General features: G+C 39.4%; 1 protein-coding gene and 1 long non-coding RNA gene across 4 annotated transcripts; both read right to left on the reverse strand.

The window, feature by feature from the left end:
- Window positions 1-3,010: 3,010 nt before the first annotated feature.
- Window positions 3,011-12,081, reverse strand: LOC115688879 (tyrosine decarboxylase 2-like). Of its 3 annotated transcripts, XM_056315174.1 has the most exons (14): window positions 11,883-12,076; window positions 11,620-11,740; window positions 10,922-10,994; window positions 10,433-10,663; window positions 9,334-9,497; window positions 8,238-8,378; window positions 7,175-7,234; window positions 6,185-6,349; window positions 4,739-4,795; window positions 4,143-4,195; window positions 3,946-4,029; window positions 3,708-3,831; window positions 3,349-3,486; window positions 3,011-3,244 (listed from the first exon to the last, which is right to left on the reverse strand). In XM_056315174.1, coding segments are annotated over exons 1-14 (1,545 nt in total). In that variant the 5' UTR covers window positions 11,885-12,076; the 3' UTR covers window positions 3,011-3,112. The 3 variants fall into 3 exon arrangements, 2 of the variants coding, with proteins under 2 accessions (XP_056171149.1, XP_030470678.1); XM_030614818.2 differs by lacking the exon at window positions 4,143-4,195 and having other exon boundaries at window positions 3,946-4,010; window positions 11,883-12,073; XR_008817298.1 differs by lacking the exon at window positions 3,011-3,244 and having other exon boundaries at window positions 3,366-3,486; window positions 3,946-4,010; window positions 11,883-12,081.
- Window positions 12,082-15,525: 3,444 nt separating this feature from the next.
- Window positions 15,526-16,559, reverse strand: LOC130139049 (uncharacterized). The gene is made up of 2 exons (XR_008817299.1): window positions 16,382-16,559; window positions 15,526-15,863 (listed from the first exon to the last, which is right to left on the reverse strand). It is a non-coding gene; the product is annotated as an uncharacterized LOC130139049 (long non-coding RNA).
- Between the last annotated feature and the right edge of the window lie 1,631 nt (window positions 16,560-18,190).

Consider the following 18,190-nt stretch of genomic DNA (forward strand, 5'->3'; position numbering starts at 1 on the left):
AAAGAAAATAGTTATTATTGGACCACCTCATACATTTAGGTTTTGAGGTGTTACGAGCTCACTACACTGCTATATCTCTATCTGGTTGGCCAAGGGCTCTTGGCCTCCGACACTGTTCAACTTGTAGACGTCGTGCTTTGATTGGACATGCTGCGCATGCCGTCCGACCTCCAATCTCTACACCGAAAGGGTCGACAAGGCCTCCGATGACCCCATCGGAAGTCATACGGGCCATGTCCTCGAAACGAGTACTTAATTAAATAGTATTTTATGAATCTTTACTTACATACGCCCTGTTTTTTTTCTCCAATATCTCAGGAAAGAAAAGTATATAAAATATACCAAAAACCAATCAATTCTGTCCAATATATACATATACGTACCCAGTGTAAGAGAGACAGATGGCGGTCTCATAGTCATCAGGCAGCTACTTGGTATATTCTCAGAACCCAATACATCATCACATGGACACTGACCTTGAATCAGAACTAGATTCTCCCTTACCAAATGCACCAAACTATTCCTTAGGACTTGGATAAAGCACATATACCAAAAGCACATCCTTGGAATATTTCACTATCTTCTGTTGCACAATACCTTCATTGCCCCCATTGAGGAAGACAAGCTAAACACCACAATATCCATCCTAGTGTAATTACAAGTGGATAACATAGATTCCCCCACATAGTTCTCAGTACATTGGATCTCACTCAAGATCCATAGTTTGTACCATTATCGGTTCCACTGGCAACGCCAATTTCGCCTGAATAGATATTTCTTAGGTCTTCCTAAAATCTCGTTAGCGAATCTCGCTTTTATCTTCCAATAACTACTTGATTGATGACTATGATTGATTGCGGGCGATTCAAAAAGTTATGCTCTAGAAAGATCCGAGAATTAATTGCATTGTGGTTTGGCCATGTCCTTGGGCGAATATGTTATGCATAAACGAAAGATATCCTATGCAAATGTCATTTTGCAATTATGCCAAATAGTGCAAATCGTCATATGTCGCGTTATCTTATGATGCTTATGATGTCGACATGACCACTATCAAATACCTTCTTGACGAGACCAGTCGTTTTTCTTTTTTACCAAAGAAAATATCTTGAATAAAGTTGAAGAGCAAGCTTCAAGGAATGATACATATGCCCTTTGCATGCATGCCTTTTTAGTGGAAGGAGGGTCCAATTTCAGAATCTATCAAGATCAACGGATACATAAAAAGAAGAACATACCAAAGTAATCAATATGTACTCGGAGGCTTCTTCTTGGCTCTGTTCATCACATTGGAACAATGTTATCTTTTTTTCCATGCATTTATTCTCTTGGTACTCCACTTCATTCATGAGGATAAAAACAACTCTTTAGCTTCCACTCAACGACTCATCTTCCACCTTAGATTCATCTCTGGTCGCCGTGAATCAAGTTTTGCTTTCGGTTCCCTTCTATCACCACTTCATTTCGTACAGTCTGTGTTTGTCCTGCAGACAAGTCTCAGTCACTTGATTCCAGCAATTACATGGCGACAGTAGTTTGGACAAAACGCAGCAGATAAATAATTTCTACATGACATAAACAATGGCAGATTTTCCAATCTCGAGGCCCATCGAACCCAATATTTCGTATACGATGATTGGTGAAGATGGATTGTAGGACAATGGGTAGATGCCACCAAACATGAGCGTCCAAATTCAAGGGTAGCTCTTGTTTTTCACATGCAATAACTTCATTCACTGACAAATTTTGTTCCGCGATGCCCTCCCAAATGAAAGGCAACAAAGAAGATAAACTCAAAAGGATGAAATTCAACTAGAGTCTAAAGTAGACCCCCACATTGAGTGAATGGAGGAAATGCATTCACATTTTACATATGTATCTGGTCAATAGAAACGAGGAAACAAAAAAACACAATTATTGGGTAAGTACAATTGTCAAATTTGCAATCGTCGAATTGAAATTTATACTGTCAAAGAAAGGATTCGTATTTGATACGCCGTTAGGTATTGCTTATTGTATGACACGTGTCTGAGATTCAATTGTCTTAACCGATTTATTCTACATATGCCCTAAAAATGAACCTTTTTCGGGGGAAATTTTTATTTTCTGACTTAATTGATGAAAAGAAAACAATTATGTCTCATTGGCTTTCATTAAGGAGAAAGCACTCGTGGTCATCACTTGGAGCGGTTAGCTCATACCCCGATTCCCTAAAGATCCAACGGGACGAATCTCATCAATGCTCATTAGAGGTACTAAAGTTAATTTACAGAATCAGTTTATAAAGAACATAAGCTAGCAAGTTCCTGAATTCTTGAACTTGATTCACTCCTTCGAATAACTAACTAAAATTTGCCGCACTGTTTCGTAATCGCATTTTGTAACACGGTCTTAGTATCTGTAGCATTACTCGACCCATCCTCACCTGCTATCACCTTCTAATTCAACTATGATATGATGGACCAAGAGGTGCATTGTTTGTTTGATCAAGACATAAGAAAATTCATCTTGGTCGGGCCAACTAGGCTTGTGTTATATTTGATCGAGCCTAGAGAACTTAATAATGGAAATGATATAGATGTGGGCAAATCCAGCCCATCAGGAATAGAAATCTCTAGTTCATTTTTGTGAGAATAGGATTCATTTATTTGCTTATTGTCTCTTCTGCCTGACCCTCTTTTCTATGATTTTTTTCCCTGGATTTTAGAATTTTCTATAATAAGGAATGTCGTGGAAAATAATTTTCAAGACCTAACTCAGAGGTTGAACCTGACCGGACAATCAAACTTAGACTTCTTTCCCTAGTCATTCACATCCTTAATGGGTAAAATGATTTTACTATTAAGAACTATGCAGTTCAAGCACTGATCCTGGATCCTGTTTTACTGAGGCCGGTCCACCGTTAAAAGATTGTAGGTGCTTTATAACCGTTAACAGATTCGCATTTAATAAGATAGTACTCTTTTTCTTGCACTTTTGGGTACCTGCAGGACAGCAACCGAGATATATCTTGTCAAAGAAAGTTGCCTGATGAATTTTCTCCCAGTAAAAGAGAAACCTCGTAGTCACCGCATAAATGGAGTCAGTACTGAGATTATGGCACAAATACATCCTAGTTATTTTGAATAGTAGCCAGCAGCTTAGATGCCTCATCTTGCAGAACCTTCCATGCTTCATTAACATGTCTCTCTTCTGTCAATGGAGCCCCAACTGCGAACCGTAAGATGTATGTACCCGAGAGAACCTGCATGAGTTGATATATAACATGGTATCTCATCTTTATGAGGAAGCACGAATGCTGAAGGGCGTTCTTATCTTTGGATGGTGCGACAAAACCAATGAACTTACAGTGTGAGAAATGAAGATTTTCCCAGTTGAGTTTACTGTATCTAATAGATCGCGGTTCAATTTGTTTCCTTTATCTCCATCATTGTCAGGAGAGAGAAGACGGAAACAGACCAATGAAAATATTCGAGGGGTGACAACCTGCTTGTACAATGTAATAAAAAAATATTATAATTTGTAAAACATTAAGCCTTAGAGATAATGCTCTCTCTCTCTCTCTCTCTCTCTCCCTCCATAGTGCGCAGATATGTTTACATATTGAGGTCTGGCTTTGGGCATGCGTAGCTGGTGTCAGATTAGTCAAGGAACATAAACCACACTCTATGAGAAAGACATCCACCAGTAACCAGACAAAATATTACCTCAAATCTAGGGTCTTGGCTGACAAGATCTTCAAACTGTCTGGCCAGCTCGATGTGGTTTCTGATGTACTGCTGAAGATTTTGTACACCATACAGCCGTAAAACCATCCAAAGTTTCAGTGATCTATAAAGAACAAAAGAAATCAATACAACGTAATACATTCATGAATGATCCTTGAAGTCCCATGGGCACATCACACAATCAAGCACTTGCTGAGAAAATGTTGAGAAAATCCACCTAAAACGACGCCCAAGAGGAATTTGCCAGTCTCTGTAGTCCAGAACCATGTTTGCTTGTGACGCCTGCAGATAGTCTTGTCTGCTGTAAAACAGGACGAAGAAGATACTTCCACATTTTCCAGTTTGAGTTAATTCTATGCAGCACTACTAGCTTTAAAGACGGATGGCACAATAGAGATAAGACATATATAGTACCATCTTATCCATCTTGTAGTGAGCATAACAGTTCCAGAAGAATGTGGATTCAATTGAAATCAGGAAAAAGCGAGACTAAAAGAATTCAAACTTGCAAAATGCCGAATGCCATAGTCCGAGTGTTGATATAAGAAAAGACCAAACCTCTTTAGTGTCTCACAAGACGTATGGTAGTTGCTTCAAAAAATCATGAGGAAATTGTAGTGGAGAAACCTATCTAAGAGCTATTCAATCAAATTAGTTCTAGAATAATTGCAGATCCTCTTGATCTGTACCTTACTCATAAAAACTTTCCCTAGTATAAATGGTGAAAATGCAATTCTTTCTGAAGTAAAAAGCAATTTCCCTTTCTCTTGTACGACAAACGAAATGAAAAACATAAGCGAAGATGTAACATGTAGACTACATGCTTGTGAATCGTTGCATTTGCGTCTTAATGTTGGAGGAAAAAGTTCTGAAAACAATTGCAGCATAAATGAGAAAGAAATAATGAAAAAAGAGAGGGTAGTGATAAGCTAATGATAGACTAAATCTATATCTACTTTTCCATGAAACTTCAAGGACATAGTAACCCATCAATCATCATGAAAGGTTACCTTGTTCTTTAGGAACTCTGGATTGGTAGAAAGGGCCTGAATCAACGCCTTTCTGTCCTGATAAAGAAAACAAAAAGCATTTGAAAGAAAAGATAAAGGCAAATGACATGCTATTGCATTATTTATTTAAAAGAATGTTCCTCGAGGATGTCACTCTCCAAACTCCACTAGATACTGAATAATCATAGTGATAGAGGAGGTCAAAGATCAGCAAAGTCATATATTTTTCAAGACTTTGTACAAGTGAGTTTTCTACTAAATTGCCAAGAAGGATTCCAATGGAAGACTTAAAGAGTGCACAATAAGGAATTTTGCCGATGGTTTACAGATAATGAAAAATGACTTGATTGAAAAAAATTTTGGTCTACAATGTAGAGAACTCAGTGTAGCAAATTGTGTACAAGATTAGCAGTATTAGCAACCAAAGTATTGGCCTGGACATGGGAAATTTTGTTTTATCATGGTTCCTCAATCCTCATAACAAAATTATACCACCCGCATAAATGCACAGCCGGTCATCTTCCTGAGGTGAATCATGCCAAGACAAACAAGCCACTTGTTTATTAACAATGTTTACCACCTTGCTCCCCATCGTTATCTCATATACCTTTCCTCTCTCTGGCAGAGTTTCGTACAGAGTATATGTCAACTTCAATCAGTTTTGAGTGCTTGATTGTATCTGTTGGAGGAATGAAGGCAAGATGCTACTAATGTTTTCCCTTCCCCAATGGGGCAAGATCTATCTATTCAGAAGATGCACATATGACTATATAACAAAGGAATGGGTGGCTCCATAGATGACAAAATTGCCAATGAACTTCGTGAATATATTCACTTTCACCCATAAGTTAGATCAATCTCAGTTGTGGTATTGCATTGGCATGAGATGAACTATACAAAGGAATCCTTATAGAAAACAGATGAGACAGTGATTCTTAAATCTCAGGAGAGCTTGAAAGCTCATGCTAAAAAGGATATACATAAATATCTTCCCAATTGGAAAAACCAAATAAAAAAAAATTATAATTCAATCCTGTCGCTATTTATAGTCTGACTGATCATTTGAGTGAAAAACACAGTATTCCCTAGGACATGCAGTAGTAGAGAAAGAATATATTGTTCTCAAAGAGTTGCATGTTCAATCTTCTCTGTGGTTAGCCACTGATCACGATCAAAATGCTTGTTCAGCACCTTCTAATTTTGCAATAAAGCAGCAACGTGGATAATATCAAAGGACGTCTCCAATAGAATCTTAAGGGAAGACAATTTAAGCATGACAAGTTCACTTTAACTACAGGATTTAGACATGCCTGCTTTGTTCAAATAATAAAACAGAATAGGGCTGTGTAAACGAAGATATAGACATGTTGGAGAGTCATCACGCAAACAAGGACAAGGAGCATCAATCTCACAAACAGATGACAATGAAAAAAGCACATGGCTTACTTTTATCCAGAGTGCTGAGCAATCAAAATTTGTGAGAAACCACTTGTGTGCATTCATGTTGAATGAATCAGCTTCTTCAACACCGTCAATGTAAGGCCGATATTCAGGACAAATACAAGCACTTCCAGCATATGCAGCATCAATATGGAACCACATTCCATTTCTCTGAAATATTCACAAAATTCCTCTTCACATATGCGCTTGTCATACAATGAACGAATCATACAACCAGATGCAAAAGAATAAAACATTGCTCAGGTAAACCCTGATCTATTCAACTCTCATACTACACAAGAACACTAGTACACTTATGTTCGATAAATGGATTGTTCATTATAAGCGTAAAAATACCGTGAAATTTTGGAGCATATATTTGATACTGGCTACCTCAACTAACAATGGTTAAGTTAGGATTGAAGCTGAAGGTTAATAAAAGTGAAGGAAGGGGTTAACGGTGCACCACCTTATCGTGTCCTGGATCCATTCTTTAGTAAAGAAGCAATTGCGTTTAACAGTAAATTTCTCACCTTATTACAAGGCAAAAATTCAAATTGAGAAAAGAGATGCAGAGTATCCCAAGTTAAAAGCTGGACAGAGAAATGGCTTTTGTCCAAAAGGCATATTCTTCACCCGAAAGCGACTCATCATGATCACCAAGCCAGCTAATCGCATTAGTCTAACTAAACAGGATTCAATTATCTATAAAAGCCATCCAATACAGCATAAATTCATGGGCCCCAGGAGTTTTGGAAAAGCTAGCTCTTAATTGCTTCATTTACTAGAAGCCAGGTTGCATGACGGGGTCAACTTTGAGCAATAAGTTCAACCTCTTGGAATGTGGCACTGAGTTGAGCCTTTAAGATACGTAGAGCTTAAAGAAGGTATAATACTGGATAAATCCTTAAGACATTTCGAACCAGGTTTAACAACTTAAGACAAAATTAAGACCTTCATAAGAGGCACATAACCATACAAAGTCAGGTGCATCACCTTAGCAACTGTTGCTAGTGCAGGTAAGGGATCAACTGCTGTTGAAGAAGTAGTACCAACCTGAATATGAATTGAAGATTCTCAACTTGATTGATATTTTAGTGTATGTAAGCACGAAATAAATTCAGAACTAGATAGCATTCATTAGCTAAAATCAAAAAATGAAATTTCGTTTGGTAAAGTACAGAAACTTAAACCAGTCAGACAAAATGAAAGAGCTTGTTCCTTTTATGAATTCACCACCTGTCGATCTGATGTAAAGGATAATCTTAGCTTCTTTAGCATGTCTGAAACTTGATATCTCAATTTTAGAGAGCAAAAACTTTTGGATGCAAAGGAACTAAAAAACTGAAAGGAAGCATTTTAAAGGAGAAGTTGAGATTTCAAAGGGATTTATTTCCCTCCATGTATACGTTTTTTGAGTTATCTTCCTGTTTGAGACGAATTCTAAACAGTCCATCTGATAGTCTACCATAACCTAGTTTGGCAATTTGACATTTTGAACCTTTAGATAATTTCTCATTATATTTATTTTAGACAATTTTCACTTGTAACTAATGCTACTCGAATACTAAATCCAGCCGTTAAAGTACTATTTTCTTTATAAAAAAAGGCCCGGCAGAAAACTTGTCCCACGCCTCAGTCATGTCACTACTATAAAAACTAACAACTAAGATTTATCAAAAAAGACTTCAGCACACCAAGTCAACTCAAGGGACAAGAAGAATCCATTAAAACTTCCATACTGAAACACTCATCTTTGCATCTACTGATAGTTCAATTAACAAACACGTAATATAATTGCAAATTCATGATGATACTATATATATGGCGTATATGGCTGCCAAAATACAATTTGTGCATATGAAAAGAATGCTTTTCAGAAATATCGACCTAATTAGCTTACACAAAGCATTTTTTTTTTAAGTTTTGTTTTTCTACTATCTTGACCAGCCCAATAGAAACTCAGCCTACAGTACACTTCATAGCTTAATATGTAGCTGCATTTAGAAGTCAATGGACAAAAAGAAACATAAGAAATAATGTTAAGCTTCTTACTTACTGTAGCACACAAAAGGAAGGGAACTAAACCAGTGGATATGTCCTGAGAAATCATTTCATCAAGTAAATCGGGAGAGAGCGCGTAGTTGGTAGAAGCATCTGTTTTTAGAACCCTGCAGTTCTCTGGATAGATACCTCCTATCTGCCATGAGAAACAAATTGCTCAACGAGCTAAAAGTTCATAGACTGCCCAGTCAATATTCTTTTGTAGGCAAAAAGATGATCTAGAGAACCGTTTTTGCATATTCTACCATTACTTGGTGCATGCTGTGGCAGAAGATGCATTCAATGTCTTCTGCATCACCACTCATGACCACAATGGTGTTTCATTTACCAATAAAATAGTAGTAAAAGATCTAAATAGCATAAGGTGGGAAGGAGAAACATTTAGGTGAAAATATTTGACGACATCAAGGGTTCGAGGATAGAAATCCAGCACTTTAAAGGGATAAATTTGTTTAATCAAGTGGAATATCTCAAAGCTATAAAGCTCTCCTTACAGGAATGCAGAAAATCATCCTATCCAGTAGAAACTTAAGAAAGCTTGGTTTCATAGATAGTAGTCATGTTTAACTTTCCATAAATTCGAGCCAGTACATTAAATTGATTACACTAGTCTAACTGTTTTAGCATACTTTTTGAAAATAAAGTATAAGAGTTTAATACAAATTTTAAAGACTAAAAAATAGAAAAAGTTAAGTTTTCTGCAAAACTTCTCTCAGAAGTCTTGGAAAAACCCATCATCCTTTCCTTCGTAAATACTGAACCCTACATTTCTTGGCCTCCCTGTTAAAATCCAAAGACAAGATATCCTCGTACAGATTTAACCAAATCCATTATAATATGACTCACAGATCTACTCTCCTAGTTTGACCAATTCATGTTTCAGCACTAAAGCATCCTATCCTGTGTTGTAATATCAAATATCAGCTAAAGATCAAAAGGAGGTCCTTAATGCATTAGTAAATCAAGTACTTTATTAGTAAATGAACCATTGAGATTAGGTTCTCCTAGGTGAACTAGTTACTGGCTTCTTTCATGGGGACATTGTCTCATATCATCCCTGGGGATATACGAGAGAGTGCATGCAAGAATACCTGACATGCTTTTTGCAAGGCCGAGTGGGTCTGGTCAGAAGAATAAACAACAAGCTTGTCAAGGGAACTTTTCCCTATTCTGGCCAAGAACTTATCTCTAGCAGCCAATAGAACTACTAGAACAGCTTCACTTGCAGTACCCTGTATTACTCCACCACCTGGTCCTGCATCATCATACTTGACAGTAAGCTATCCAATATGGCACATAGTTTTGTACATTTAAAAAGAGGATTTCTGAGGTCTTTGAAATATTTGGCATATTTCTTAGAATACAATACAGTTTTCTATAAGCTGAAACTTTCAGTTTTAAATGCAGAAGATGAATTTCTCAAAGTGTTATGCATTAGAGTCACCGCACGACCAAGTTAATGACCCTCTTTCTTAACTCATTATCATACAATCTGAAATAACTTTGGAAAAAAATAACACCTTTCCTTTCATAAGAAAGCAGAAATCATCATTACACAAACTGCAAAGCCACTTTCTAAAACTTAAGGGCGAATTCTGCAAGTTCCATTTACCAATTCACAAAGATAATTGATCTCTATGACTCTTTAATGTATTCATCTGACTTAGTCCAATTAACTATTAGGAGAAAAATGCAGTAAAATGTCATTTCCTCGATTTTAGATGAGTGTGGTCCCAAGAGCATGTTACCAAACAGAGATTTTAAAAAAAAAGTTCACCAATATTCTCGAAGTATTCTGATATCCCATATTTTTTACTGGAGGTCTCATGCTAAGTAAGCTCATAAAAGAAAAGAAAAGGCATGCAATTCTAGCCTCTCATTGATAGCATGGAATAAGGAATGGCAGGGAATGTCTTTCTTTTTATTGGATGTAGACCATGTCATAAAACTTCCGACAATATTGGACACTTCACATGTCAAATGAAAACTATTCATGCCTTAACATCGAAACAAAAAAAGATGAACTAGTTTGTTCGATTTCTTCTTCAGCAATCATCACAAGCAAGATGAAAGTGATTCTTCTACTGACTGGTTAAATGGGGAGAAGCAATTTTATGATTTCATGTGGTTTGTAATTTAATAAAAACCAGGCCATTTAACGCCATTAAGATTGTTAGCATACAAACTGACCTGTTGAAAGGAAGTCATCAGGCAGATTGAGAAGTTTAGCGAGCCAATCCAGAACTATAATTTCAAGTTCTGTTGCAGCAGGGGAAGTAATCCAACTGAAGCCAACTATGTTGAGGCCAGCGCTGAGCATCTCTCCCATAAAACCCGCAATACTGCTGTTAGAAGGATAATATGCAAAATAATTTGGACTCTGCCAATGGGTCACCCCAGGAAATATTTTTGCCTGTACATCTGCAATGACAAAATAGAGAGAATGATACTTAATTTAGATTAATGGCTAGTTTAACTAACTTATCCCGTTGGCAAGTGTTACACAGTCTCTCCGTTTGCCTCTACACACATAATAATCCGCAAATACCCATTTAAAATTTTGTGAATCATGTAATCCAGGATTCCAAGTGACAAATGCTGCTGCAAGCATTAGTTAAGAATCCATATTAAAAATGCCCCCTCTCGATCTTATAAACAAGAGCAGTAGGAGAACCTCACCTTCAAGAACTTGTTGCAATGATTCAGGATGGTCAGGCGCAGAATCTGGAAGAAGTTTACCTAAGTAGCCAGGCTGCATGGAGAAACCAGACTGACTTTCTTAGCATAACTTGACGTGCTTAGAGAAAGAAACAAAAGAAAAGTTTTGTTCATCAGTTACACCGCCTGTGGGAAAAATATTATCCAACTCGTGGTGTGGACAAATGATTCATAGGCAATTTAGTGTATGGCACGATCACTGTTTCACCGCACCGGATTAACATTCAATGAAGACCAGGGGTCCAGGGAAGGTAACTCCACTCCCCTGCACCTGCCCCCTGCCTCCTCTTCAAAGTATGTTGATGCTAAGTAAAAGGGAAAAGAAAAATATATGGTCATCCTCTCAGATTTCCAGCCAAAAAGTTTCCAGTGGCCTCGCTTTCAACTCAAATTTCAGGAACAGCTATCACTTCGACACAAGTCTATCTGTCCTCCGCACCATTTACGAAAACTAAAAGATGCTTATACAATTGTAATAAAAACTCCATAGCTGTCGTAACCATCTCACTCTCTCTCTCTCTCTCTCTCTCTCTCTCTCTCTCTCTCTCTCTCTCACACACGCACACACACACACACACACACACATACACCACTCACTGACTGTCCAATCAATCATAACGTGGAAGTGCAGAGTAAAGGATAAGGGAATGAACAAGAACCTCGACTTGGCTGAGAACGGGGAAGCTCTCAATGGACTTGTAGTAATCCGCGATGAAATCCACCATCCGGTGCGCATTCTCTCTCAGCTGCTCCGCATCCATCGGCTTCAACTCGCCATCCCTGCATTTTGGCAACAACCAGAGCAAAGAGCCGAAGGGACTGGATCAGCATCAGTGACACACACACACACACTTCGTCACACAAACGAACTCGAACCCCGCAATCTCCGGGGCACCCACTAAGCATATCGATCACGACTTACATAATTCAGATGAAGCAGAGTGCGAAAAACGGAGGGTGATAAGGCGAAGAATGAATCGTGGGACGGAGAACTCGAGGACGAGGCTCTGGTTGGTTGGTTGGTGTTCGCACGGTGAGAGGCGTGCTTTTTTATCCCCAATCACTGTCTCTCCTTCTTGGCGAGTTCCTGAACAGGGGGTGTTCGTAGCAGGGGAGAAGGAGGGAAAGACATGGACGTTGGGAGATAACGACGACATGTCAGGACGAAAGTGGTCATGGCGGAATAATTGCGTGGGCTACATGGTCTTTTTGTTCGATTGTGTTTTTTCTAGTACATAAAATTAGGATTATTACCACGAAATATCTCAAACTGATACACATGTGATAAATTTACCCAAAATGAAGTGTATTTATGACAAATTTACCCTCTGTTAGTTTTCGTAAAATTTTAGTGTCAAATTGCTTAATTAAATGACACATGGCAGTTGACGAATGTATAAATTTAGGGTTTTATCCTCCATTTGTCCTATTTATACTAGTTTGTGATTTTTGTAAGTATTAATTCAATTTAATGGAAGGTAAATTTGTAACAAATATACCGGTTTGAGGTTTTTGGTGGTCAAAAATTAGTTTGGGGTAAATTTATCACATGTGTACCAGCTTAGAGTTTTTAGTGGTCAAAAAAATAGTTTGGGGTAAATTTATCATAAGTATACAAGTTTGGAGTTTTTTCGTGATATTAACACCATAAATTAATAAAAGTGCATTGATAAAAAATTAATTCAGCATAAATAAATAAACGAATAAAAGTACATAAATAAATAAAAATAATAAATTTTTATTCTAACGTGCAACGCCATCTCCAAAGTTTCAATTCGTACACTTAAGATCCTGAACTTGTGTCTGATGCTCAGTATCATCCCTGAATTTGTTTATTGGTTAGTTCATGTTCGCGAACTATTTTAAAATAATCGATGCTCTCCCCATTTAACAAGGATTAATGCAATTCATTAATATGGACACCTATCTGGCAAGATTGATGTCGGACGGAGAAACTTTATACGTGAATTTCATATGTGCTCGAAATTACAAAAGAAAGCAATAATCATTCCGTTAAAATATGTCTTGAGTTTATGCCCTTATACAATACTCAATCCGCACGTGAAGCTGTTGAAAAGAGAAAGCATGCTTCACTTGCTTATTAAATCTTCAGCGTAGCAGAAGCGTGGTGGGCGCCGGAGGATTTGTTTCTTTCTTTTGATGTGCTAAAGAATGCATGCGATGGCCATCTTCATGGCCTTATGCTCCCATGCATTAAGGGTGCGTTCGTTTCGTCGAACATGAGTGATTTGGAAAATATTTTCTGAAAAATAATTATATCGTTTAGAAAAAATAGTCGACGGAAAATATCTTATCATCGATAATAATTTATGTCTAACTAATTTCGTGGTAGATGAAAACATTTTCCATTCATTTATTTTTCTAACAATATAAGCGATCATTTCTCAGATCACTCATTTTTCGCGAAATGAACGCACCCTGAATAAACGGAGGAAAGTGGACGGCGGCCCACTTTGCAAAAAAATGTGTTCCCTTCTTGCCTTAGAAGGACCTAAAGTGTCTTAATTTTCTCAACTTCATGTCCTTATTTTCTCAAATAAGGACCTGAAGTGGATCTTGTCTCAAATAAAGACCTGAAGTGACGATATTAGTCTGAAATAAGAACCTGACCTCACCGGCCAAAGGGTATTTTCGTCTTTTACTTTTTTGAATTTTTTTTCTTTTTGTTCTTTCTTTTTTTTCCTTTTTTTGATTTTTTTCTTTTCCTTTTCCTCTCTTGGCCGGGGCCGGCGACCTTTGCTGGCCTCAGGCGGAGACCGCCCTCCCCCACCCAGCCCAGGCGAGGTGACCCTCGCCCTATGCCGATTAGGCGGCTCTTGCCTGACGCCGGTGAGGGCAGCCCTTGCCTGAGGCCGCCCTCGTCGGATCTGGCGAGGGTTGCCTCGCCCACCTAGCCCTGGCAAGGCAACCCTTGCTCAACGCGGGCTGGGCGGCCCTCGCTCGATGCCGGAGAGGGCAACCCTTGCTTGAGGCCGACGGCGCAGTGATAGCTAGGGAGGGAAGAAGAAAAAAGGAAAAAGAAAAAAGAAAAAAGGAAAATAAAAGGAAAGTGCAAAATAAAAAATAATATACTTATGCTTTTTTTTTACTAAAATACCCCTTCTCCGATGACAGATATGACATTCTGAATTTCGACCCACTTTTGAGATAAATGAAATGTGTATATTCTTCAATGCATTTGTAGTTAAATCGCGCCTGGAACTGATCATTCTCGGGATACTAACCTTTAGGGAATGGCTACTTAGGGAAATGTACGTGGATCTAAGAACTCGATCATGAGTCGACCTTCGGTGACGATCGAGTTCGCCATGACTTGAGTAACCGCAGGTTGATACGCGTAAACCCTAAAAAGCCGTCCGTTAGTCAGAGATACACTAAAGTTGCATTTAAGTGAAATTGGCTGTCATTTGAATCCGAACTTGGATGTCAAATTTCTCGAAGTGTCACAACTAATTTATTTGGACGACGTCACATAAGTGTGGCCAACCTTAAGATTTATTGGATTTGTCGGAAATTTGGAATTTGGACCGAGAGTGGAAAATTACCATTTTGCCCTTGGGATTTTGTGAATGCGCTTGATTAAGTGAATGTTATAATGATCTTTGGCTGCCCCCTCTCCCTCTAGTATGGCCAAAAATCACAAGACAAGAATGTTCCCATCAATTTTGCTCATTTCCCTTTTTGCCCTTAGATATTTTGTGCAAGATACAACCTTGGCCATTGATTCTTGATGGATGTGATGTGTGTTTGAATGTGAGCCCTTGGATGAGAGTGTGAGTGGGGTGGGTAATTTGATCTTTGTAGTGGGGTGGTTGACCCACTCCCACTCACCAAAGATGATAACCCTTCTAGTCTCTCTCTCTCTCTCTTTCACTCTCTCCCTCATTTTCCCCTTTCCCCTTGTGCTTCAGCCGAATCCTCTCCTCTCTCCCTCTCCCTTGTTGCTCGGCCACCACCAGCAGCCATCGCCGGAGCCGCCGTCCAGCCACTAGGGGTGTCAATGGGTTGGGTCTGGTGGGGTTTCTATGATATCAGACCCGACCCAAATCACAAGGGGCACATGCTCTCTTTGACCTAGCCCGGCCCAAAACACATAGAACCCAAAGCGAAAATCCGGATCGGGCCGGGCCGGGCCGGGTCGGGCCAGGTTTTCGAGTTTTTTTTTTCGTGGGTAAACGTATAAACCAGTACAAAGTGGGTGTGAACCCCGAATAGCCATAGTAAAAATTGCAAGTTACTTATAATCTTTGTCAAGTTGGCTGTATAAGGTAAAAAATAGGAAAAAGATAGCATACTTAAACTTCGACACAGAATCAACACTACAATGTGAATGTCACAAAGTCCCAAGCCAAACTTGAAAGAAAGCAAATTTAACTCTCCTTTTGGAATAATGCTGCCGGGATGAAGAAATTCCAAAATGACAGATAGCGAGAGGAATGAAAAGTTCCTCCCTTTCTCTCTATAGCATCAGCATCAAGTAGTCTACTCTGTTTCTCTTGCAATATTAATCATTAAATGGCCCTAGCGAGCTACTCAATAGATAGGAAAAGAAAACAGATTCATAATCTACTCGAGCTACAAAATTGTCGCTTTTAACAGTCATAATTACAAAATCAGGCCGTAATAGAACACGAGTTATTGAGCCGCTTCAGCTTGGTGGCCATTTGTCAAAACTACCTTGGCTCCAGATGGGTTAATCATGTGACTGAACAAAAAGATCTAGTGAGCAGAAACCCCCTGTGCATATTTCCATAATTTGTCGATCTGTCAACCAATGTGTGCTCGGCCATCACAGGACCGGTTGATGTGTCCGAAGCCCCAGTGTTACCAACTCCTCCATGCTTATCATCTCTCTGGTCCATCCAACTCCTCTAAGTTCTATCTGGCAAATACCAGGGACATGGTGAATTTCAGGCAGTGATAAAATCCATCCATAGTTAACCGAAAATCCCTTGAAGTAAGCATTTGGTTACAACATGTCAGTCACTACATGTGCAACCATACTTCATTGAGAGAACTTACAGCAAGCAAGAGAGATGATTTAACGAGTACCAATCTTCACATAGAGACATATGTTGTTTAAATAGTTGTAAACATTTAAAACAAAAACAGAAAAACAATAAAAACAATGGTAAACATGCATTAAGATCACGTTTGGCAAATTCATTGGCAAGCACAACAAAGAGCAACTGCAACTTCCTCATGATGCGAAATCACTTTAACACAAAGTATAAATTGGTTTAACAAGTACCAATCTCCAACTTCATCAATCATCTAGAGAAACCGAGTTTGGTTCCATGGTTGTAGTTGGCAACTGCATTAAATTCACGATGAAAATGAGAATTAATGTATCCATCGAAGTATAAAAGGGTACAAAATTCCACAATCATATTTTTTCACCTGACTAAAAGATTTCAAGTTCTTCTAAGTCCTCCTCAATCGAACGTGAAAGTGGCGTAGATCGTAACTAATCTTGAGCACATATAAGAGCCTCCGCCATGCTTGGGGTCAAAGAGCTACGGAATACATCAAGCACATGACCTCCTGTGCTAAATGCGGCCTCTGATGCTACAGTTGATACGGGCACTGTCACGCCCCGAACCCCCGTCGAGCCCGCGACATCCCGCCTCCCGTCGAACAGTTGTGACGTCCCAGGTTATCGCCGACCTCAACTAAACATCAGAGATTTAATCGCGCAAACGAAAACCATAAAACACTCGGACAAACTTAAACTGGGGAGAATTGGGAGAATATATACATTTTCATTTCTTGTTCAACTTGTTCCACCATATATACAATAACACAAACCTCTGTCTACCAGTGCACACTTTACTGAAACTACCAAAATCAAAAAGGAGTCGATGACCTAACGTTCAACCTCAAAAATGGTTCTCATCCAAGACAAGCTTTCCCACTTCTACAAACACGGTCGTCGTGTGTCTTATCCAGGTCATCCCGTCACCCATCGGAAACTCGGCTATCTCATACTCCGTATGCACTTGGTACTCCAAAACGCATCGGTGGCGGTGGTGGAGGGTTCATCGCTCGGGTCGGGGTTCGAAAATTGTTGGTTTACACAACCATGAGATTATATCTCAGCAAGTACACCCCTAAACCCAACCTAGGCTATCACGTACCTCCAGACAATTACAAAGCACATTCACACGCGCCAAATCTTCAAACAACAGGCATATTACACACAATCACACGCATATGCAATTTCCCCACGTAGTGCGTTCCTTTCATTCTCATCATCACTTTCCACATTCCTCGCCAGTGACCCGCGTAGACGTACACGCCTTAGGTACACTGCGACCATTCACCACATCCGGCCCGCGTACCCGTTCACGCCTCAGGCCCCAATCGCGACCCGAGCATCACACGCCCTAGGCCCGATCCCAACTCAGCCCGCGCCAAATGCGATAGGCCTACATGATTGGAACCCGAGCTTATAATGCCTCGGTCCAATCCCGGTCTCACCCGAGCTGATCGTGCCTCGGACTGATTCTCATTCTTGCCTTTTCAAGCCTCAGCCTGTGCCAAATGCAACAGACCTACGTGATCACGGCCCAGAGTTTATGATACTCGGTCCGATCCCAAACTCGCACTTTCGCACTTTCACACACTTTCCCATCATCACTTGCCACACCACAACTTCTCCTTACTCATGCACATACTCAACATGTATGTACTATACACAACTGGCCAATCACATGTGGCCCGTGCACGCATCAATTACACACAACCCATGCTCACTCAGCATTCAACATGGCCAATGATAATAATTAAAATAATCTGGCCACGCGTGCACCCAACAGTCATAATTAAATCAACCAATTGCACAATCACACATTCAATTCCACTATCCCAACTCAATTATATTCCAAACGCACAATAAATACAGAAATTGCTATTTTTCTCTAACCAAACGACGTCAAATCGATTCCGGTCCTTCACGGGACTTTCTCACCATAATTTCTCGGTTCTAAAAATCCAACTTGCGTCCCGATCGGCCCATCACGGCCCCATGAACAGTAGATCACAGCCACTGTTATTTTCTAATTTCCAATAATTAATGCCCGAATTAAATCCCAAGGCCCGCCATAAAATTTCCACTACCAATTCATACAATTCCGCACCTAACTTTATACAGATTTCGCCCAAAATCGCCCGTCGATACCCGAAGTCCCAAATCGGGTTTAGAGCGCG

This window comes from Syzygium oleosum, unplaced genomic scaffold (assembly GCF_021117445.2).
Source record: "Syzygium oleosum isolate NSW1041296 unplaced genomic scaffold, Sole_v2.1 Sole_v2.10, whole genome shotgun sequence".
Lineage (NCBI taxonomy): Eukaryota > Viridiplantae > Streptophyta > Magnoliopsida > Myrtales > Myrtaceae > Syzygium > Syzygium oleosum.